The sequence below is a fragment of the Echeneis naucrates genome, chromosome 15 (assembly GCF_900963305.1).
Source record: "Echeneis naucrates chromosome 15, fEcheNa1.1, whole genome shotgun sequence".
Lineage (NCBI taxonomy): Eukaryota > Metazoa > Chordata > Actinopteri > Carangiformes > Echeneidae > Echeneis > Echeneis naucrates.
The window spans coordinates 9,668,451-9,693,548 of NC_042525.1; the positions used below are offsets into that span (position 1 = coordinate 9,668,451).

The 25,098-nt window shown below is 41.3% G+C and overlaps 1 protein-coding gene across 2 annotated transcripts; it reads left to right on the forward strand.

The window, feature by feature from the left end:
* Nucleotides 1-287: 287 nt before the first annotated feature.
* spock2 (SPARC (osteonectin), cwcv and kazal like domains proteoglycan 2) lies at nt 288-25,015 on the forward strand. Of its 2 annotated transcripts, XM_029521121.1 has the most exons (11): nt 288-552; nt 12,829-12,837; nt 13,350-13,395; nt 19,457-19,571; nt 19,885-19,990; nt 21,400-21,508; nt 21,685-21,816; nt 22,103-22,321; nt 22,756-22,818; nt 23,795-23,926; nt 24,467-25,015. In XM_029521121.1, the coding sequence occupies exons 1-11, from the start codon at nt 364-366 to the stop codon at nt 24,610-24,612; spliced, it is 1,266 nt and encodes a 421-aa protein (XP_029376981.1). In that variant the 5' UTR covers nt 288-363; the 3' UTR covers nt 24,613-25,015. The 2 variants fall into 2 exon arrangements, with proteins under 2 accessions (XP_029376981.1, XP_029376980.1); XM_029521120.1 differs by lacking the exon at nt 12,829-12,837.
* The last annotated feature ends 83 nt before the right edge of the window (nt 25,016-25,098 follow it).

Consider the following 25,098-nt stretch of genomic DNA (forward strand, 5'->3'; position numbering starts at 1 on the left):
TATGTCTCTCTCCCTCTCTCGCTCTCCGTCCCTGTTCCTCTCTATGTCTCTCTCCCTCTCTCTCTCTCCCTCCCTGTTCCTCTCTATGTCTCTCTCCCTCTCTGTTTCTCTCTATGTCTCTCTCCCTCTCTCTCTCTCCGTCCCTGTTCCTCTCTATATCTCTCTCCCTCTCTCTCTCCGTCCCTGTTCCTCTCTATGTCTCTCTCCCTCTCCCCCCTCCAGCAGCAGAAGGAGCATCCTATAAGCTAATAGTCAGTTGGTAGTTTCAGTCCAGGCTGAGCATCCTCCTCCTCTCGGAAGCAAAAAGAAAAGAGAAGAGAAAAAGAAGCAGCCGGTGTGTGAGAGGTGTGTCTGTCCGCTACCATGGTGGGAATTACGGATATGGTGCGCCTTCTCGTCCCGCTGGTGATGCTGACGGGGTCCACCTTCCAGACCGACGTGAAGAGCGTCAAAGAGGCGGAAAAAACGGGGAATTTCATGGAGGACGAGCAGTGGCTGTCCACCATTTCACAGTACAGCCGCAAGATCAAGCACTGGAATCGCTTCAGAGACGTAAGTCCGCCAGCTGATGGAGAGATGCGCGCTAATGCGGACAGCTAGAAGCAGGAGAAAACACTAACCACTCACTTTCTCTGCCTGATAAATATTGCAGACAAACTTGGTGTTGTTGGACAAACATGGCCAACATTGGAGAAACACACACACTTAAAACAAAGTGTTTCAAAATAAGAAATTATTGGGAGACCAGTGCATGTGTATGTTTATATATTGACTTCAATCAGATGGAAATGGAGATGGGTGTAAATGAAGATCTGCTTTTACAGTACTGACGTTTTTTTTTTTTTTTTTTTACCTCCATGACGTTGATGTTGTTCTTTGTTTGTTTTTTTCAAAATAATTACTTCAAATAAGCCATAGTGAAATGTGTAGTTTGTGGGGATGGATGATCTAATGGCAGAAACTGGCTGTACATAGGCTTTTCTTACTTTCCCACAATTCAGCGTGTCAAAAGTGATTTTTAAATGGACAGCAGAGAAAACTAGGTCTATTGTCCAAACACTATCCTAATGTAAGCTGCTGTTCTTCCCGCTGTGCCTGGACGGGCCTTTGGTTGATTATAAGCAATTAATGTCTTAGCCAAATTTGCACAGCAGGAGCAGTACTGACCTATTCAATCACACTGCCCCTACTGTGGGCTAGCTCAGATGTGTTTCCAGATGTGCCTCAAGAGATTGCAAAAACAGGAGAATTAAGCAATTAGAGCAGATGGGTGGTGATTGATTGATGTGCATATTCATCTACTGGGCAGACTGAATTGGGTTGCATGGATTGATGACAGCCTTTAGGGTTTGAACTGTGATATATTGCTTTGTCTGTGAATGTATAGACATACTTTTGCCTCCAGCTCTGTGCAGTGATTACTAATTATTGCAATAGGATTTGGACAATAGTGCAGTTGGATTATGTTCCACATGACTCCTGTTAATTGGGTTTTAATTGATCCAGACCGGTCACAGCAGCACGTGACAGGTATCATTATTGGATTTGAAATACGAGCATCGACACGAGAATGATGCCACGTCCTCTCAGGCGGAGAAGGTGAGCCTTTATAAAAAATAAAAAACAATCACAGATGAGCGGTGGTGTCACTTTCTGATCCCCATTCACACACCTAGTTAAATTGGGAGTCATGGTCGGCAATGTTGGGAGAATTTGCAGCCAGGCCTTCTGAAGGAGGATTAGGTTTGACTGAGATTACTTAAAGAGAATGTCCTCTGGAAATGTACTTAGGGAGGTAATGAAATTGTGGCGTGGGAAGATTAAGTCAGAATTATTGTGGGATTATAACTCACTGAATGCTTATTTACACAGCTTTGATCCAAGATGTTAGAGTAGCAGCTCCACTCTCAATTCGCTTTGGAAAATGAACAAAAACCTGCAACAGCTGATAAAAGCACACGCATCCAAAGACATTAACAGTTTAGGTTAAATGAGATCATCTTCCCTACAACCCTTAAGGTTTTGTTGTCCAATATGAAGATGTCAGTTGCTCTGCTTTCACCTTTTCCCCCAGTTTAACATCCAAGCTCCTGTTTGACATAAGGAACCCCTACAATTGCACATTGCATATTTTTCATGATAATTTTTCCCGAGAGCGTTTTGCCTCATGCATGTATCTTAGCATTTGTGTGATTGGGTCTACATTTGTGCAGGCGCATAAGAAAGACTTCTCTTAGGTCTGCTGCAGCCGCGCACATGAGAGTCTGTTTGTGTGTTTGCAAGTGTATTAAAGGGCGGGATGACTCTGGTTTTGTCTCTGGTGATGATGATGATGACAGGAGAAACATCAGAGAAGCAAACCACTGAACCTCCTGGGGAAATCACTGATAGAAACCTCTCTGATTTCTGCTTGCTGCCGTAGCAACAGCAGTCGGTGTTTTATGGTGCTGAAATGGAGCCTGTGTTACTGGGAGTTTGATGACTCTATCCCCTCACCAGTCCTGCTTCATGGGGAAGGACTGAGTGGAAACAACCTTTACTAGGATTTAAAAAAATAAGCGTACAATTTTAATGATGAAAATATTATGATCCATGTAAGCTTCTCAAACTGGAATGTAATTTTGCAGCATTTAATATCTTCTTGATTTACAAGAGCTGCTGAATATTGAATACAATGAACATTTCATTTCTGTTGCTTCCTGGTGAGCTTTGAACTGAAGAAACATCTGAACTCATAAATGAGTGGTTCAGTCTCTTGGAAAGACTTGATAAATATAAAAAAGGAATGCCGATGGCACACTTATAGATATTCAGATTACACAAATTGATGGTGACAGTTGCCTTACAGTCCTCTGAGAGTCGAATGTTGAATATTAATCCACCACAGGAAAGTAATAATCAAAGCTGCACAGCATGAAGGATGAGCTCTCACAATCTCCAGCCTGCACAAACACACAGATATATACACAAACCCTTACAAATAAGCACACACAATACCTCGGCTGCAGAATATGCACTGTAAATATTTCTTATTCATTCTCTCGTGAAATGTAACAGATTCAGAATAAGGGCTTCTTTCACATTCAATGAAAATAGCTCCCTCACTTCAATCTATTTCACAGGAAGCGAAGGAGATTAGGTTCAATAGTTACAGTCAACAAATAACAGAATGGGATACCTTCAATCCTTTAATCTGACAGGTGCACTCAACATTTCATTCCAGTAATGCACCAAAGCCAGCAGAAATAAATAAATAATTAGATAAGTAAAAGAAGAAGGTGGGGAACTGGGAATGCTGAATGCAGAAAAACCCGAGCTTTCTCCTTTCATTTCTTCATAATAATAAACCATCAATACAGAAGTCTAAATAGAAAAAGAGTCTTCGCGTAACAAAAAATGGAATCCCATGTTCTCATTTTCATGTGAACAACAATTTTTTGTACCATCTAAATAAGGTTTTGCCAGCACATACAAATTTAGAGACTCAATAATAGGCACAGTTTGATGTCAGCTGGGATCATCTCACTGACAAACTCAGTATATTTCAGTATGAAATTGAATGGGTGGAGACTACAAGAGTATAACACTTTATACACGGCAGATCCAATCTTGTGTCTACTAAAGGCAAATCAACAGTAAATTCATTTTTTTTTTGCTCAACTTCTCCTTTAAAGACAACGCTGTCCACGAAATTGCCAAGCCATGAAATTGGTCTGATGTTTTATTCCTGTTGATTTAAGAAAAAGTCAAATATGTTCCTTAAAATAGATGATTATTGGTGGTGAGGAATGCAGGTTTGCCCAGGGCATAGGATATTTATCGTATGCATCCATCACAGAAAGGGGTCCTGATGTTGTTTTTTGTTCAGTATTTTTCTGCTGTTCTGTCTGAGTATAGTAAGTCCTTATCTTAAAAATGCATGCCTCTACAGTCAGGCAGCTCTGGACCACCCAGCACCAATCCTGCCTGCACCTGTTATCCACTCACTTCATTTTTAATGAGCTGAAAGCATAAAAACATCACATCCCTCGTTGATGCCAGCAGATTAAATATGCAGAATGTGCTTGCTTCAGGTTCTGGCAATCATTATTATGATGTTTTGGCACTCCGCTGATGCACATTTAAAGGAGGGTTTACCTGAGCTATACTCGCCTGCCTAATTTCAGTCTCTTGTCTGTTAAACTGACTGAAATCCAGCAGAATTTTAACTTTCTGACTGAGGTTGCTCCTATGACTGCATGTTTATTATAACTTCATCATACAAGTATATGATACATAATTGTGGATAATGGCATCTGTAACACTGCAGCCAAATGCTCCATTTAAGACTATCCAGTGAGTAAATTACCACTACTAGCCCTCCGCTCAGCATGGCTTTCTTATCGCACAGCCACTTAAATGCCACTTGTGCTCTGATGTTAGAAAAAAAGTGCTGCAGATAATGCTATGAATGGTGATAACAGCTAATCAGAAACCCTTTAGTCTATCTCATGATGCTTTGTTCTGGCCTGAGTCCTTCCTTGTCATGCTTGAGATTCTCTATGAAACTGCATGTCCAAAACTCCAGTGGCAATGCAGGTGGAGTGCATCTGAATCTCCCCTGCCGGGTCAGAGAGCAGTTTTCTGGTTGTTCAGGATTTGGAAACTTCACTGGCACGATGTAGGGTATCTTGGCTGGCTATCAGAGACTAAGGTGGGCTGTAATTGAGAAGAAGAAAAAACAAAGAGCCTTTCATCATGCCCTGCTTGCACAGCAACATCTGCTTCCCGTTGCAGTATCATCCTCACAACTGAAGGGCACAGGTGCTGCAGAGAGACAGGGAGCAGGTTTGACAAGTAGCAAGACATAGCCTGTCAATATTCTCAACAAATGGGATTGTGTATAAAATTAAATATATGTATCTTCACCAAGAACTCTTCATACAAGTCTGCTATTGTTACAGAGGAAGACTTGGGTCTTTAAGGTATCCTTTTGTTCAACATTTCCACCTTAAAGCTGCCAGAGCTCCCTGTCTGCTTTTCAGATGCATGGAATCTTCCTGTGACCTGCTTCCATGTTGCCTCCTCCTGGGAGTCTGTGTACCAAATAGGTTACTGGCTGCAAAACACACCCAAAATTCATGATTCTGTTTCTTACGAGCTCTTTGTCTGGTACCTCAATGTCCCGCTGTAGTTACAGAACCCGTATATAGAGTCAATAGATCACATATTAGTAGCAATCATAGTTTATTTGAATTTAGACGTACGATAGGAGTGTTTGAAATGTAAGAGCGTTATTCCATATTCCCTCTATTTTGTAAATGCACGACACCTCTTAAATTAGCATGACACTGTGTATGGCTTTTGGGATTCTCCAAGACCGATTCAATAAATCAAACCTTTTTTTCCCCTCCTATTAAAACCAACAATAACTCTAAGTGGCAGTAGCTGTCTCTACAGTAAATGCCACCCAAGTGTTATTACCTTTGGGCTTCAGCCAGACAGAGTCACAGCCCGAGTCAGCCTCTGTAGGCTCAGTCACTGACAGGAGAATTTGATGATGAAATTTGAGGTTGAAAATTACAAATCCAGATGTTTTGGCACTTACAAACCTGAGAGGAGGCTTGCGAGAAAATGTTGACAGTAAAGAAAATGAAGAGGACGTACATGAACACACAGATATATGCGTACATAAGAACCAATAGTCTGTGGTGCTGAGACATGTTTTGAAAGGAGCTTGTAGCTGAGAAGATCTCATGGTCAGACTCGAGACATAATGTGACTAAAAGGATTTCACTCAGTGTCCATTCACAGCAGAGCAACTGTAACAAGACATGGCAGGTATGCCGGGCTTGGATTTCAACACGTGTTAAAGCAAGAGAGACACACTAAGAGATATTCAAAAACTAGAACCAGAAGGATAATCATGCAATGAAAATAAATATATACAGAGGTAACCAACTTTAACATGCAGTTCAATGTCTTACAGAAACAAGAGTAGATTAAATATATGCATTATTATTGAAAGCCTTTTTATTTTGCTGGAAAATTCACTTAGCTAGTTGATTCACTTAAGAACAACTTAAGTAGACAGCATTATGGTGGACATCTGTTTGCCCGACTGGTTTGTTGGCATAATCAAAGTACATGCTGAGACAAAGATTCAAGAGATTCAAGATTCAAAGTGTTTATTGTCATATGTACAGTAAAGACACACGTTTCCTGTACAAAGAAATTCTTTTTTGCTGTCCATAACGAATGCACGCATATATAGAATACATAAATAGAATAAAAAATAAAATGGTTTAAAAAAAAAATAGAATAGAATAAAAACAGGGCAATCTTATGCAGCAAAAATAGAAAAATAATACAATAACAATGTGTAACAGTGTGCAAATGAATCAGTTGGTGTGCATAATGAAACATCCAGGATTATGCCATGTGCAAAACGTTGATGGTGGGACCTTGTAGTCCCAAAATAGACTCAGAAAAAATACTGAGGTCCAGATCTTGGTGACCACAGTGTGTACAGAAATTATAGTTAATTTAGCGTGACAAAATGACGGTGTGTTATCTGTGAGAGTTGGCAGTCCATATATTGTATTAGCCTAATCTAGTCTGCCACAGGCATTTGGCACATAAAATTTTAATATCTGCAAATAAATAAAAATGAAAGCATTGTCATTACTAGGGCAGACTCCGGCCCCTCAAGACTGTGCTCAGGTCCTCAGCTTTAAGATAATGTGAACGGGTCTGTTCTGCTCTGCCAGTTTTGGGAGGGTTCGCACAGTCTTTTTCTACTGTCATGAAGCATTTAAGCCAACCTGAACTAACATGAGATGAAAATCTCATGTTAGCCCAAACATGATGTCTTTGGACGGTGGGAGGAAACCGGAGTACCCGGAGGAAGCCCACGCAGGCACGTGGAGAACATGCAAACTCCACACAGAAAGGCTCCAGGCTTAGGGTTAGGGAACTGAACCCACGGTCTTCCTGTTGTGGGGCAACAGTGCTAACCACTATGGCCCCTGGAAATTTAGAAATATTCAAAAATAATTTCTAGAACTCAAATCATAAAAAACAACAATGAATCTGTTTTTAAGAAAATTTTAGCAGCATTTCATATGCGTTAGCCAAATGACTGGACTTGTTGGACACCCGAAATGAAATGCAGTCTGCCTTTTCCACAAGACGAGCCAGGTTTCAGTCGGCTGTTGCTGCTAATCTGCTTGTGAGTCTCTCTTATTCGATTACATTGTTCTATAGTCCCCTGTCTCAAATCATGGGCTGATCCTTATCCTTCCTTTAGCCCCTACAAGGGAAACTTCATTGATTTTCCATTGTTGTACAAGGCTGTTTTTGCGTGTTTTCAATGAAGTGTGAAGGTTCTCGCTGGTTGTACCGGATTCTCCAGCGAGTTGCAGACTATTTTCTTATTCCCTTCAGGGCCCTGAGAAGCACAAAAGCACAAGGACTGATTTCTATAGTGAGTACAGGACTGGCATGAGAGCACAGGGACTCTGTGGGCTTTGTGTGATTTTTATAGCTTCGTTTGTGTGTGTGTGTATTGCAAGAACTCAGAACTGCATCAATAATTCTACCAAAGTCAATGAAAGCCATCAATTTTTTTCCTGTACCTTTGAATATGTATAAAGTGAAATGGAAAAAGCAATTCAGTGCTGACATACTTGAATGCAATTTTCAACCAGGCTTTGGTGTTCCATCTTTTATCTATCCCTGCCCGTCGCAGCATTTCGGACCTCACTCATCACTGCTTGAGTACCAAGAGTGGCATAAGAGCATGTCTTGAATGTGAAGGGGGCAAAATATCAACAGTCGCCACCACAAGTGCCTCACCATTGAATGGAGATTTTAATTAATACCTTTTGTCCGTTGACTTCAATATGACAGAAACCAGTAAGGTAGCGAGCAATGCCTATTTGTCTGCCAAAGCATATTTTGATACACAAATGGAAATCTATCTGCAATCTGAAATATAATGAATATGCAGGTTGTTCATTTTAAATCATATTTTTCATACCATGTTGGTGGTAATTGATTCTTCTTCTTTTTATTATCCTGCGCATCTATTGTATCACACATACAAAGGACATGTGGGAGACGTGGGAAAACCAGCTGAGGCTGCCATCAGGACCATAATGATTCTCTGTGTTGTGTGTTTCATCTGGTGTTGACTGGTTTGGCTCCCTGTTGTGAAATACTATGTAAGAACCACAGGAAATGCCTGAGTATTCCTCTTTTTACCCCAGGCAGCCTAGTGAAAGACCTGCTCTGCAAATGTAAATAAGAGGTTTTCTTCCACTTATTTAACCCTTCACACAATCTCAAACAAACACAGAATCACAAAAAGCGCACATACAAGGTCACAGTAGCTCAATCCTGAGTATCTGACAATTCTCAGAGCATATGATGAAACAACACAAGAGCTCATTCAATGCAGGTAGATGTGAAAAACACTGTTCAGAACTGTAAAGTGCAAAGTCAAAATACATCGCTGCTGTGCAGATACTGTAGTTCAGAAAAACAGGACAAATCAACGCAAAAATCTATAAGTGTAATAATTTATCAGATGAAATCAAATCTTATGCAGCAGAGGGCTCGTTTTTTCTTACCAGTTAAACCCTGAGATATTAACATTTTATTAGGTCAATTCAATCATATTTGAATAATTTTCAGAAGCATTAAAAGATGAAAAACATATCCATGACAGGACTTGGAAAAAACCAAGATTAGAAGAAAGGAGAACAGAATTTATCTTGGTGGCATGACCTGGGTTGAAAAAGTGTTGATTTTTTTTTTTGTTGTTGTTGTTGTTGTTGCTTGTTTTGTCTTGTTAACACCTCTAATTTTATTTTATTTTATTTATTCGGGAAAGCTAGACAACTCTGCATTATTGCTTCGTCCTGACTCTCACTTCGTCCATCGATTGACTTCCCAAAAGTCCTCCCAGCTCTCTTACATAAGCTTTGCTGTTGACTCGGTCTTGTGAGTGAAGCAGACCAGATTTTCAGCATTTGATGCTCCGCCTCTGCTCTGCAATCCTTAAGCCTCAGCTCAGAGCTGGAATCAGTGGGCTTGCTTCCCGTGCCCTGAAGCCTAATGTCCGTGAAGATAAGAGAAGGACATAAAGGATGAGAATACTGTTGAGGCTGTTTTGTTTCATCCCAGGCATGTCTCATGTGATCCGTAACCAAAGCGGAGATGCTGTGAGCCTTTATGTGAGTCTCTAGGTGGGAGGAAGCCATATACTGCTGTATGTAGCTTCACTGCTCAGGAGAACCTCGGGAAAGCTTTTTTTTTTGTTTTGTTTTGTTTTATTCTTTTCTATTTCCCAGCTTTATTTCATCAGATTGCCGGAGTCATATTTTCAGTGTTCAGTTTATCTTAGTAGAATGTTGACAAGATTATTCCAGCAGCAGCTATAATAAAAACCCATTAAAAGTCTCAAACTGTCTCTTGTACTCCAAGTTGCCCAGTATCTACCTGTAGTAGAGGTAGATACTGGGCATCAGTGAGCATCTTCAGGCTTTAACCACAGAGGTCACCCACTCTCTACTTGCTCAGTTTGTAATAAATTGATTTACATGAATGTCGGTTAGTTTGGTGAAATCCAAACAGAAGAAGAGAAGGCAAACACTTTGGCCCAGTGTAAACTCCATTTGTATACCAATACAAAATATTTGATCATTCATTTTGGGCAGTGTTAAATCAGGATGTTTTGCAGCATAGTGATGAGCTAATTAATGTTTTCCATCTCATTATTGCAGCTGGTCATCTTCCTTGCATCTGTATCCTGCGTGTCTTGATTTTTAAGGGTTTTAAGGGACATTTTAGTGTTTACAAAGTTCAGTGGAAGAAAAGCACTTCAGTACAGAATTGGCAGGCATACAGCCCAGGCCTCAGTGAAACGGGACCTGTGTAGAGTGGAGCTCAGGCTCATTGTGCAAAGCAAGTGATGGTCAATATGCATATAAACTGAAGTGACGAAGCCCTCTAATAGGGTCTCTGGTCTCTATGAAACACGGGAGGGAATCCAATGATTTTTTTATGTAGCTCAAAGTCTGTGTGCGATGAGGTTGGGCATGATGTATGAGGGAACAAAATCAGCAGTGGAGCAGTTGCCCCTTATTTAAACACAAACCACAATGTTTTCTGAATCAAAACAGGGTTTTTTTTTTTTTATCCTAAAGGACATTTTTCTCACGTTAACTGGTTTTCATAACTAAATCCTCATCCTCAAACCTTTACCAGAGAAATGTGACATCAAAAAAGGTTGTATATTTGAGAACCAGAGAACAGAAAATACTTCAAAAGACAAGTTTTAATATTTCTCTTTCAAGGAAATAGCCCATTCGGCTGCCTTCTTTTGATCACATCAGAACGACGGGTTTCTTATTCAGTAAGAGGTACACAGGACTCACTTTTTTCATCAAATTATATTTCATCATTGAAATATATATATATATATATAATTATATATATTATATTTCATCATTGAACTATAATTTTGGCATCAGTTTACATTTAGAGAAAAAAAGGCATTTCCTATGTGACACTTGTAGTTTCTTTTGGATATTCTCTGAGGCATTTTCAGCTTACTCAGAGAAATATCGTCACACATTAAAACCAGAGACTTCTTCTGTGTGCACTGAAATCGGTTCGCAGAAAGTCGCAAGTCACAGAAAAGGGGCAGCATGGTGGCATAGTGGTTAGCAATATGAAGGTTGCAGGTTCGGTTCCCAGCCTGGGGATCTTTCTGTGTAAAGTTTTCATGTTACCCCCATACCTGCGCGGGTTTCCTCTCACCATCCAAAGACATCATGTTCGGGTTAATTGGTGACTCTAAATTGTCCGTGAGTGTGAGCGTGAGTGGTTGTTGGTCTCTGTCTCTGTGTGTTGATGGACTAGTGTACTACTGTATCCCACCCTCACCCAATGTGAGCTGGGATTGGCTCCAGCACTGCCCGTGCCCCAGAAATGAATAAGAGTTAGAATATGAGTGAATGGACAAGCAGAGGAGCCTGCATAGATATTAATGTCAGAGGGTCAGAGGGCATCTGACAGACCCTCTCACATGCTGCACATTCATTTCAGCCAGTTTCCCATCTCCTCTTCTTTTTCAGTCCACCCAGTGAGCCCAATCTCTTTGCTTCCGCATAATATATATATATTTTAAAGAGATCTCTGTGGCACTGCTCAGTTCCTTTGAAGTTGAATCCAAATTTGTAAAGGAGAGCATCATCAGGTACACAGATATGAGTGACTGTGATCTGTCAATCAGTACCGTGTTTGATGCACACTGTAAGCTTCCCCATTTAACAAGAGCAGATCCGATGTGATGTTATCGGGTAAATCACAGAGCTCCTGCATACAGCGCAATGTTTTCACCTTTCACACTTCTTCCTTTACTTCAGTCTTCAATCAGTAAAAAAAAAAAAACATCAGCCTTTTCATCAGAACTTTGGTCTGTGAGCCATATTTTTGATGAGATGCAACCTCTTTGTTTGTGCGTTAAAGTTGTCACTGTGCTCCTGCCTTTAATGCTCAATTTCCCAGTGTGCTCAGGAGAATTTGTTTTTCCCAAATACATTTTCTACAGTCTCTCCTTTATGAAATCATTGATTTCCAGTCCTGTCAGTGCAGCAGGTCACACTCCTCAATGCTCCTGGCAGAAACACAAATACAGAAAGGCTGCTAAATAATTCAGGGGCTGAAGCATCAATAAAGGAGACATGGGAGGCGTTAGATTAATGGCCAGGTTGTAAACTCTTTGAGGTCTTGCCCTGCTAATGCGTGATTCCATTTGGTCCAAACAAGGTTAAACTGCATAAATGACAATCATTCATCCAGCTCAACTCAGGTGTTGAGTTAAAATCCAGGCATAAGCAAGTTTGCTGGAAGTGATTTTTCTGTTGCTGAGGAGGGGAAATGAGCTTGGTGCTGCAGCGAATAGAGGCCAAGCAGAGCAGCGGTGCTGCAGTTCAGTAGATTTCAGCACTCGAGCGAAGTGCCTGCCAGTGATGAAAATATTTACCTGTGTAAAATAAAGCTGAGAGGGTCAGACAATCAGGTCCCAGCCTCTATGAGGACTGCTATTTTCATGTGTTGTGTCAGGATTTATCACCTTCCAGGGAGCTGTTTGGCGCACGCTTCCAGGACAGTAAATGTTTACAGTGATGAGTAAGTCATTGCTAAAAGGGGGTGGCTTCAGGAGTGGGTGGGGGGTGATTGTAAATATCTTCATATTACTCATATTGGTTATTTCAGACATTGCAATATGCTCAAACAGCTGTAAATCTGTACTGTCACCCATAAGATTCCCTTAGATCTGAAAAGACTTGTCACTTTAAGAGTTTTGGGGTTCATTTGGAGATTTTTTTCACATTCAGCATTACTATTTAACATCAAAGCTCCTGGTAACATACTTTCTTGGTCAGTTTCTCATCATGAATGCTGGGACAAACACAAATATCTGCTAATGCGAAAAGTTAATCTTTTCTTTCCATTTAATTTTCAATCTTTGACCTTTTTCACTGATTTTTCTTTATGTTATGTATCAGTTGTGTTTTCTGATGTTTCCAAGTTGCTCTCAGACAGATCTTAAAAAAAAAAAAAAAAAAAAAAAAAAAATCCATCAAAATCTCGGTTTTGAATTTGTGACAGTTCCCCAATTAATCGTGAATATTTAAGGATATAGAGGTTGAACATAAAAAGTCTCTACTGTGGCCCCATGTCATTGAACAAAACTCAGTACCATGTATCTAAATTTACACTGTTCTTCTGCACTAATACTGGCTCTTTTCTCTCCTTTTGCTGTCATTTCACCAGGAGGTAGAGGTCAGTTCTCTTCTTTTTTTTTCTACAATGCTCTTCTGTACAATGTCTTTTCACTGACAATTCATTTTCCTGTCCTTTCATGTGACTTTATCTCTGCTTCTCCATCCACCATCCTCTCTTTTTTCACAATGTCTCCTTCAAGTTGCCCATTTTAATTGAAGCGATTAATGTTGTAATTAAATGGGGGAAAAAGGCAGAGCACTTAGGAGGTAGCCCACCCCATGAACAGCATCATATGTCTCACATGTAGCCACATTTTTCGTGTTCGCTTCATAAAGATGTACAGACACAGTGCATACCCGTCTGTCTCTGGTGTGACTAATTTATCATTCTGCAAGACTAATGTACACATTACAGTGTGCAATGATGATGCAAACTACCGTACTCCTCATCTATGGAGAGAGTATAAAAGTGTGATGCTATAAACAACACTGGGGTCCGTGCTGTGAATTACCTGGATCATCATCGCCTACAGTTGCTCATCAGTTATTGTTTTCTTGATGTTTCCACAGGATGATTATGTCCGTACCTGGGATGAAAATCAAGGCTCTAATGACAGTAAGTCTCACAACAACCATCTCTTCTCTTTCTCGCTGTATAGTTAGTTAAATCCCTGCATGCTGTTTAAGTTGTGTTTAGCTAGGATTGTCTGGCTTAACAGAGGCAGTGATAATGTGCATATAAATATATAATATGGTACAATAGAAAAAAAACATTGATCTGTACTCACTTCAAAATATAAAATAGATAGAACAGAATAAAAAACATATATCAGTAACAGAGTTTCTAACAAACAACCCAAAACACAAAATATTCAAGTGCAGCCAATATTTATTTTTAGGTTTTTTATGTTTGCTTTCTTTACTAAACAGCATTTTTCGTGATTTCAGAAATGATGAGAAAGTTTCTTTACATGCTCAGATTTGCAGCACCAAGGTAATTTCCCAAAGCACAAGTATTAAAATAAACACACTTGTGCTTAAGTACATGTGATGCATGCTAAGGCGGTGAAAGCAAAGCCACATGATGTAATAAAAGTGAATGTTATTAGCTTGTACTGTAGCACGGAGACAGAATCTGTGGCCTGTAAGTGAACTGTGATGCCTCACAGGACGTCACCGCTTCCTATCAGTCATCAGTTCTGTGTTGTTCAGCCTAAGATTGATTTAAATTTAAAGAAATATTTGGTCACTCACTGTCCACGCTTGTAGTGGTTCCCTGAAAAAAAAAAAAAAATAAATAAAAAAGGTTTAAAGATGTTAGTGCCATGTTTTATCTGCTTCGGTGGATCTGATCTGCTTCCCCTCAGGAAATTCTAAACACTGGCTCGATTTCAAACCGTCATCCCGTCGTTCTGCTTCCTCCCTTTTCTCTGGCTCTGCTACACTGTAGCAGGAGCTGTGCAAAAAGGCTGACTGTCTGTGGGCTCTTCCCCAACCCATGCTGTGACTCCGGCCTTAATTGAGCCACTGCAAGATGAAGTCATGACACAGAGTCGTGTCCTCAACCATTGTCGCTTGATTTGCAGCTTAAATGAAGTCTGAATGGCAGAGTCGATTAGCTCAGCTTCCAAGGGCTTAATGAAGGACTAATTATGGCTTCGAAAGAAAGGCGAGGGAGAGAAGTAAAAGCATGAGAAGAGAGGCAGGCAGGGGTGGGCGTGGCTAATATTCACCAATTTAGTTTAAAGCAACTGACATCTACATTATCCCTGCCAAGTCTTAAGTGATGAGGAAATTGTGGACTGGACAGAGAAAGCAAGCTGACTAGTGTGGGAGTGTATCGTAAGATAAAAGAATGAAAAAAGTGAAAGGATGTCTTTGTGTGCTGTTCATCTACAAAGAGGTTTGTTCATTACGAAGAATAGAAAGAGGAACTCATTAAGCAATGCTCAGAAACAAGCCTGCTGCACACTTAGGTGATTTATTTACGTTGAACATAGATGAGATGTGTAATATCTGAATGTCTCATCTTCTTTTATATTTTAAAATGTAAAACCAAACTGTCATCTAAAAATGTATTCAGCCTGAGATTGATTTCAATATAAAAAGAAATATTCATCTCATTGTAAACTATCAATTCCTGGTAGAGCACTCCAGAGAAAGTGAAAGGTGTCTTAGCAAGTTATTGGGAGTGACCCCAATCCACCAGCGCTGGTTCAGTGCTACTTGGGATAGATTTTGCAAATGAGTGGATATCTAGTGGAAACCCCACTCTGGCCTCATTTGGTAGTCTGATGATGGTGGTAGAATATACTGTCTAAACATCGAACTAATTAGCATGAATCATCTTTAATATCCTTCAGCAACATTCAGCGTAGTATAATTGACTTCCCTTTGGTGAGGTATTGGATGTGTAACTGTAGACACTTGTCTTTACCTTAACTGTTATAGTTACATAACTCTAATATATGTGAACAGTAGTTTAGTCACCGTAACAAAGCTTGATCATGCTATTGATTCTGTTGCAAATACAATAGAAAAATATGGCATGCACTGATGAAAACAAAATGTTAGTATTGAACATAAGCCTGGCTTTTCCAGTATAATATGCTACTGAATGGCAGTGGAGTTGATATAAGAAACCAGCACAACCGAAATTACAGAGATCAACTTCACAAGTGGCATCGTTATGAGGTTGGGGTTGAACTGTGTGTGTTAATCTTTTATGAAACTTTCCCAAAGTTTTATTGGTTTGATTCTGGTTGGCCGGTGAACAGCACTTCATTATTTTCTTTTCACACAGCATAAAGTTCTTCATCTATCTATATCCCTTTCTCTGGTTTTTGACATGACTGTGCTATCTCCTGCCACTGATCTGCCTTTCTTTATGAGACGCCTAATGAAGCAAAGAAAAGCAGAAAAAGAGGAAACTTGTCCCTCTGAGACAACACTAAATTGGAGTGATATCTTCATTCCTGAGCTACGGTTAGCCTACAGGCCTCATTTCTCAGCCAGGCAGCCCCACTGTGTAGAGGCAGACAGAGAGCTTTTGAACTGTCAACACTCCTTACACACAGTAAGTCGACGCCAACAACAGACTGGCGGAAGGTGGAAATTAGCATTCAGACACCGCAGTGGCTGACTGCACTTTAGTCAGAGCTGTGCTGTTCTGAGCGAGAGCAAGGTCAGCTAATTTCTAGTGGATTTCTCGAATCTAGTGAACTCATCAGTCACCAGGGCTGATTGAATCACCTCACTTTTAAGACAGTAAACACAGCAGGAGAGCCGTTGAAAGTTGCGCTTCCCAGAACAAACAAAGTGCATATGTGTAGTCATGCATGAACAACCATTCCAATACTCAGGCTACTGCACTCACAGAAGAACTGATCTTTTTTAAACATTTATCAATACTATCTTGGCTTTCTTGAAGCTTATCTCAGCCAGAAAGCCCAAGTAATGGTCAATGGACACTTTCTGGCAAATCAATGGTTTAAGATCAATGGAAGACACTAAGGAGATATGAAAACAGGCTGAGTCCACACTCAGCAAGGTCTAGAGTTTAATACCTCTTAAGGCTATTGATAGAAATTGCTGCTCAGGCAGCCCACACTCACATATGCTCGACTAGCATCAAACACCTTGTTGAAATCTGTAGCTGGAAGCCTGCCCCTCTTTTTTAATAAAGCCTCAAGACGATGGAGTAACTCTTTTACTTCACCGTTATATGTGTTTTTCTTCAACAATAATCCAATAAAGCAGACTCTCCCCCACTGCAGGCTCTGCACACCTCTTTGTAAAGGCAATACACATCTTGTGTCTCGATAGCTACAACACCCAGCCTCCGAAAACAGCCACTATTATCCTCCAGGGACTAGTACTGCCCTCCTTCGTCACACTTTCCCTCATCTGGCCACCTGGGGCTGTGTCGATCAACACCCCAACTCCTGTGGAAAGTCATAAATGTGAAAGCGACAAGTTTCCAAGTCATCCTGCTAACCCCAGCTTCATGTTTAGATTTTCTTATCTAACTTACAATGAATTTCCCATTGAATCTTTAAACAATGAATTAAATTGCCATGTAGAATGTGAAATAGCCCACACATGGTTCAGACACCTATTAGCCATGTCTGCAGGTCGGCTTGTAAGCACGGTTTCTTCTGTGATTCAGACAATTTTCCCATTTTGTTAACCGTGTTTCCACTCACAGTATACAGCGGCTGTGGTTTCATGGTCAACCCACAATATGCTAATGTTGTTCACTCAGCATCAAGCAGAAACTGGCAAAACATTTAGCAGGTCAAAAGGTGGAATGTTTTCCTTGCCTTTGATGAAAGAAAGTGAAAATTACACTGCAAATTCAGCAGGTGGCCAGAAACATGACTCTAGTTGAATACTAAATGCGTTAATAAGCAATTTTCACCATAGAAGGTGATCATATATCTAACCCCCAAATTGCCCCCCCCCCCCAAAAAATATCAACTAATGGAAATCTAAGTTTGGACCTTTACTCTGCTTCTCTTGGTTTTTTTTTTTTTGTGGCTGATTCAACCCTGGAGAACGGAGACGTGGCTTTCTTCACTGCTGCCTAGGAGACAAGATAGTGCTGATGATATTAAAGTCTCAGTGTGTCAATAGAAGATAAGAAGGTTGATGATGAGGATGTGGCGTGGGCTCTGCTTCCGTTATCCTCAATCTGCAGGGATAAACCTCAAGCAAATCTGGTTTGGATTAGGCTGAAGCGCAAGGAGCCTAATTAGGAGAGGTTTACTGCTGTGGGCATTACTTTAATACCAAAGGAGAGACTTTAAAAATGTAAAAATGAAAATTGGTGGGTGATTGAATGGAAGGGCTGAGGAGAGATGTGATGAATGAAATCATCAGCATGCAGGCAAAGCAAGGAGGTGCATACAGATTGTTAAAATAGTTCATACCAGCAGAAGACAAAGGAAGGTTAAAAAAAAAAAAAAAGGGTAGATTGATAGGCACGAATGCACAACGGGGGTTTTAGAAACAGAGAGGGAGAGACTTCTCAGAAACACCAGATTGAGCTGCAAATCACAGTCAACCCAGAAATGATTCCCGGACCATGGAGAGTTTGTTGCTATGGAAACGTCATCATTGCAGACACTGCTTTAATCTGTGGAAGCCTGTTAAATTAACATGAGGCTCAGGCAGCCACCTTATGTTTCTGTGTTCCGAACACAATGCTGTGCCAGCATTGTAGCTGCTCCTTACCAGCAAGATTTATTTACAAATGTTTTGCCATTAGAAGGCAGGATTATCTGCTCCATGTTTGTAGTCTGCATCTTTTAATGTCTTTGTCACATGTATTGGTTGGATCGCCATCAGACGGATTGCAAAATACATGGACATTGGGCTGTGTCCAGGTCACTACCTTTATCTCCTCGCTCTTTGTGTTGGAAAGTGCAGTGACTGCACAGTGAGTGAAGCATCAAACCAGTAAGGGCAAGAAAGAGAGGACAGAGTTGAGAAAGAGCAGGAGCAGGCAGAGAGAAATGGGAGATGTGTTCGATACTGTACACTGATATACTCTACGCAATCAGTGCCAACTGGGATGTGGAGCGACCGGAGAATAAGACTCCTCTGTTGACCGTCTAAATAGATGAGGATCGTACATGTGGGCATCAATGCCTCCGAACCTCACTGTGTCTCCAAAGCAGCAGAGCAGTCACTCAGTCAGTTATACAACCAGCTCAGCCACGACAGGGGGGTGTATTGTTTTGGATTTGCTTCTCAAATCAGATATCTGTCGGTTCGCCTCGATAATCCTGAGATGTAGGCAGCCTTAATGTATTCAGCTGCTGTAGAGGACAAGAGAGGAGATCTTAAGCTTCCATGCTAAATGATAATAACATAGCAGAATGCAATAAGAGCACCAATGTCATATCGATGAGACCTGCAGTAGTGGTCTGTGGATAAGCTGTATTCAAGTGTAATGTACTGATGGATGGTGTAGGTGAATAAAGGCCAAGTGAGCTGTAGAGAAAAGAGTGTGACATCCAGGCTGGGCAGAAGGCCTGCTAGGAACAGACAGCTGTGACATATGAGTGTGTTCAGGGTGCTGACACACAGTCTAGCATTAGCTGCTTGCAGAGAGTGTGATAGATGGAGCAGGGTGAGTTAGCCGTGCTGGCTTTATCCTACATTTACAGAAAGTATCTGTCTTGTCAGGTCACCTGAAGTACAATAAGCAGATTTAAATAACTAAATCCACCAGACAGGATTTACTACAGGACTTTCTCCCTGCATCAGTATTTTTTGTATTTTTTTTTATTGAATGGAATAAGATTATCTTGGGACTAGTTCTTCATTAAATCAAAGCTTAAAAAAGTGTAGCTCCATTAGAAACAAACTTAACTTCTTTGTCTTGTGAGGGTCTCTCTTGATTATAGCATTCAGGAGTATGATGTTTATTCCGAGCCTCAATGGAGCACACATTACCTCAAGATGCACATTGGTTAAGTGCAAGGCCAACAGTTCTCCACTGCTCTAATTATAGACAGACTCTCAGGTTATTCTGAGCAAATAGAGGGCAGTGATTTGGGATTTCTAGGTGAGAAAAGAAATATAACGGGCAGAGAAAGACAGAGAAAAGGGTAAAAAGTGAAGAGGAGAGGATCCAACAGTGTAAATCTAATTTTCACTTTTTCTCCCAGATGTAGATACCACCAAGGATCCCTGCCAAAAGGTTAAGTGCAGCCGGCACAAGGTGTGTATCGCCCAGGGCTACCAGAGAGCTGTGTGCGTCAATCGCAAGAAACTGGAGCATAGGTGAGTGTGTGTAGCCTCCGGGCACTAACTCCCAAAACACAGACTGACAAATCCTCTTCATACAGAGTAACATTAGAGCAGCATAACCAAGTTTACAGTTCATGGCTTGTGTGTCCCCATCATCCGCAGTGGTAATAATGAAGCATGGTTGTAACACCAGGCAGCGCAATTTTGTGCTATTTAATGATCAGCTAATACGCTCACACAAACATGCATGAGGGGCTTTTTGCTTCATGCTCGGGTTGGTGCTGCTGTGTCTGTACTCAGACGGCACTGAGACTGAAGTGTTTGTGTGTGATCTGTCCTGCTGCAGACTGAAGCAGCCTGCCCTCAGGTCTCCTGAGGGAAACTGTCAGCCCTGTCCCATCTCCTCCACTGGGCCTGTGTGTGGATCAGATGGACACAACTATGCCTCAAAGGTACCCTGAAACAAATTGTACCCACTGGGTTGGGGATTTATTCGGTGTTTTCAGTTTACCTCAAAGAGTGTCCTTTGTGGTGCAGTTTATTTCAGTACTGATATACATTACTGCATTAGTTTTGTTTAGCTGTTCCTATGAACCTGTCAGCTGAGAACATACAGATAACAGCTGTGTATTTTTATTAACATTATGGTACTGATATCACCTCTACTTACATACTCACCTGTCCTCTGTAAGGACTAGAAAGTTAGAAGGACATTCAATGACGGCTCCCCTGACAAAATTGTATGTTTATATATATAGAAAAAACTATCAATGCATTTCAGTTCTGAGAAGCATTTCAGCATCTTTCAGGTCTTTAGTTCTGTTTTGGTTTATGGTCTCTGCTCTCATCAGTCTTAGCAGTCGGAGCAGCTGTTTCAAACTAGAAATCTCACATAAACCCATTCTACTGTACCTGCCCTGCACCAGGTGGAGCATTTAGTAGCTAAACAACCAGCTATTACCTTTGGGAATTGATGGAGAGCAAAACAGAGCTAATAAGAGAGTGAGTTGTTGGCCTACATTTATAGATGCAAGCTCCAGGTGGTCCTGAATTTAAAATGAAAGATAATCACTGCATGTTTAACTTTAAACATGCCACAAAAAAATATTATATCTGTGATTTAATCAGCATAATGAACACGTGTGGAAATAATCAATGGGTGAAAATCATTGGCAGAAGAACTTTTGGACATCTACCTCATGAAAGATAGGATCTTGGATATGATCTCAGATATGATCTCAGATATGATCTCGGGTATGATCTCAGATATGCCAGGCATACGCTCTTAGTGCTTCACAATAACATATGCTGTAATAGAAATTAACCAAAATAGTTCTGACACCTTTAGATCAGTATTAGGAGCAATACATATGTGTAACAACATGTAATGGTAAATGTAAATGTATTCATATCTTTAACTGTGTGTAATGTATGTGTTAATAGACACGACACACTGTAAAATGTAGAATGCTTTGTGGGGTAAAAAGGACCGTACACCTGGCACATTCAGACCTGAGCGGAGTGAAGCTGTTCCTCTCAGGAAAACCGACACAAAGATTCTTGATATATGGCCTCATGAGGAGCAGTTGGTGGCTCGTGCTGACCAAATCCCTGAATGCATTTATTGATTTATGCTTTGTCTTTTGGATCACTATTCATGACCTTGTGTACATGCAGAGGTTGGAAAAGTGCATTCAGGAGCAAGTCTCAAATTTGAATTAAGGCCTACAGTCAGGCATCTCATGAATATTTGATTTGCGGTGCTGCAATAACTCATTTTATTTCACCTTTCTGTCCCCTTGTCGATGTCGTTGGCGTATGCGTGTGTGTTAATGCATGTACGTGTATGTTTGTATTGCAGTGTAAGCTGGAGCAGCAGGCATGTCTTACAGGGAAGGAGCTTACCCTGAAGTGTTCAGGTCTATGTCCTTGTCCACTGATAGTCCCCACACCCAAGGAGAGTAAATATGGTGAGATCAAACGTCTTACAACCCCTGCAAGAAAGAAACAGTCCAAATATATATCAGGAGAATTCACCGGGAATCTATCATTTTATTTCTCACACACAACTAGCACAACACTCATCCTTACAAGATGAATGAGCACAAGTAATATCATACTCTACCTCTCCTGCCGGCCTCCACAGAGAGCTGTACTGGACAGGATCTGGCTGATCTCGGGGAGCGTCTAAGGGACTGGTTCCAGCTGCTGCAGAGTAACGCCAAGCAGAACAACAACTCCAAACCTGGGGCCAGAACTGCAGCAAGCACCACATCAGGTTAGAGCGACAAACTAATGAATCCTGATTCCAGTCAGATGACATTACAATACTTTAAATACAGCTATAACACCAAACATCTATACAGTATATGTTTTAGAATAATTACAATGGTGCATCAGCTTTAGGATCTAGTTGGCTATCTAGTGTCTGAGAGGAGACATTTTTTGTGGAAATCTGTTGGGGATTTTTATGAAAACAAGCATTATTTCAGTCTCCATTTGAGCAGCTGTCCCCTGATCTAAAAAAAAAAAAAAAAAATGTTTGTCTGTCTTTGCGTTTGCAGTTCTGGACAGGAGCCTGGCAGCCAGCTGTAAGGACTCAATAGGCTGGATGTTTTCCAAGCTGGACACCAACAGTGACTTGTACTTGGACCAGGCTGAGCTGGCTGCCATCAACCTGGACAAGTATGAGGTCTGCATCCGGCCTTTCTTCAACTCCTGTGACTCCTACAGGGACGGCAAGGTCTCCACCGCCGAGTGGTGCCTCTGCTTCTGGAGAGAGAGTGAGTACTCTGGGGAGTAGGATGTTGGCTGTGATTGGTCAGGTGTACACACTTAGGTGCCTGTGAGCCGCCATATTCCCTTTAGTACAAACTTTCAAACTTCACTGTGCATCCACCCCTCTGTCAGGTGCACTATTTGTCTTCTTCTCACCTTCTTGTTCCCCTTATGGGTGAAATGGTCACTGCAAATCCCCATAAAGTTCCCGCTGCTTGCTGGTCTGGGACTCTAACAGAAGGTGCCTGTCAGCCAACCAACCAAGCAGAAACTAGCTCTCGGTCTCAGGCTAATACAGTGTAGTTCGAAAGGAACTACAAGCAAAGTCATTATAAAATTGCATGATGCTATCACAGAAAGCTGATCACAAAAAATTAAATGCTGATTGTAGACTGTTCCTTTATTTTCTCCTGTAACAACAGTGTTCTGTTGTTTTCAGAGCCACCCTGCCTATCTGAGCTTGAGAGGATCCAAGCACTAGATGATGGCAAGAGAAAATTTGGTAGGTATCTGACTTGTGATGAGAGCATTTTAGCCCAACTGGAACTGTCTGTCTTGGTTGAGGGGCTTCAACGTGCAGATGACAAGCAGGAGGCGGGGATTAGTCCCTGATCATTCTTGTGGATTAGAACGTTATACTGACAGACGGCAAAGGAAAGCAGCCATCAGTGTCTCTTACATGTATGTGTACGTGGGTGAATATGCAAAAGTGTGTGGATTTAAACGTGTATGTGTATGTGTGTGTGTGTGTGTACTCATGTCCACACTGCAGAATTTGGCTGGCTGACTGGGCTCTGAGTCAGGACTCTCCAAGGACACAGAGCAGTGAGCAGGGGGCAGCCTGCCAGCCTGACACTCAGATGTTCCCTTGAAAGACTGGACAGACAGTTCTGTTTTGCCCCATCTCATTTCTGTTCTACTTCTTTCCTCCCCCTTTTTTTTTTTTTTTTTACGATATTGTGAAAATATCCCCCTAAGACATTTCACGTCATGCAGCAATCTCTAAAAAGTATGACAGTTTACTTTTCTTAAGGGAAGGTTACATTTTGCCTCATTGCCTTTTTCATGGTTGTTGTTGCTTCTGTGCAAAACAGGCAATATCACATATTCATGCAACCATTCAGGGATTCAAATCTTGGGTCGTCTCTTATTCCATGATGATTAGCAAGCCACCCTCTGTGCACACTCGCACACATCCCCAATATGCTGCAATATGCTGACTTAATACTTATTCACCCCCATCCTGCTCAGTGAACATATTTGTATTCATGGAATATGGAATTGGCTACCACATATGCTGCATGCATTGCATTCTCACTTGGGCTGGGTGCCATGTGTGATGAGGCGTGAGGCTGGATAGGTTTATCTGCTTTTGCCTTCTCTGGGTTTGGAGAGATTACACAGTATGTGGGGTCTGGTCACTTTTCCATTACTGACTCTTGTTCATTTCTCTATGTACATGTGCATTCGAATACTAGGTCGGTTCATCCCCAGCTGTGATGAAGACGGCTACTACAGGAAGCAGCAGTGTGATAGGGGAGAGTGTTGGTGTGTTGACCAGAATGGAGGAGAAGTGGCTGGATCCAGGATTCGTGGCAAGCCCGACTGTGGTAAGCGCAATTAGTTACGGCGGTCGATATATTAATAGAATCTGAACCTGAAAGCTGAATAGAAAGAGCAAAACTCTGCTGTGTATCAGCCCACTTCACCCCCACATGCCTTTTGCACAAGGCGTCCTTTATGTTATAGGACTGAGGCCCACTGCAACATAACTCACTGCAGGGACCAGTGCCACATTCATGTGTCCGGAGTCATTTGCATTCTAAAGCGCTGCTTGTCACTGTGAGAAAAGTCTTTCAAGATAAATGAGGACTGCTTGGACTGAACCTGCGCCTGATAAGAATGGGTCCCCTGGCAAGGTTTAGAAACAGCTATTAAAATCCAGACAAAGTCAAACACATGCCCCCTTTTTGCTACTGCAGTCAGGTTTTTTTTTTTAATTGATTTTGTATTTCTCATCGGTATAGAAATGACTCAATCAAAGTTGAGAGGAGGACTGAATTTAGCACAGTACACAAGATGACCACGTTGGATAATTCAATCTCCCTGTGACCCCCCTCCACCCTACCATGTCCTACATCTTTTTGCAGATGATGAAATGGTGTATTCGGGTGACTTCAGCAGCGGGGTTGGATGGGAAGACGAGGAAGAGAAAGAAGCTGAGGAGACTGCAGAGGAGGCTGAGGAGGAAGAGGGAGAGGTAGGAGAGGTGGATGATGGGGGATATATCTGGTAAAGGGCCAACGGGTAGTCCAACCTCTCTATGGGAGCATCTTGATGCTTCCAAACACAAATACACACACAGATCCTGAAAAAAAGATGGACATGGTGAAGCTCTCACACTCAGAACACTGGCTTGTGAAAAGAGCAAGGGAGAGGGTTATGCGGGTTGGGTGAGGGGAGATTCATATGTTATGGGAGTATTTAATGTTACAGAATGTTCTTGAACTGGGAAAGGGATGGGAAAATATCACTACTCAGAAATTATGGGCCTGGAGTGAAGAATTTTGTCCCTCATATTTGTGAATTTTCGTTTCTTCTGTTGTATGTCATTTGAACTATCTTTGAGCAGTTTTTAGCTGATGCATTATGAATCTGCAGGTGCTTGTCATGTGCTTGCATTAAAAAAAAAAAAAAAACGGAGAAAGGGAGGAGGTGCATTTCAGTCATCTAAATTGGCCTCTTTTATCTTTTGTTTTTGCAGAATAACACAATAAAGATC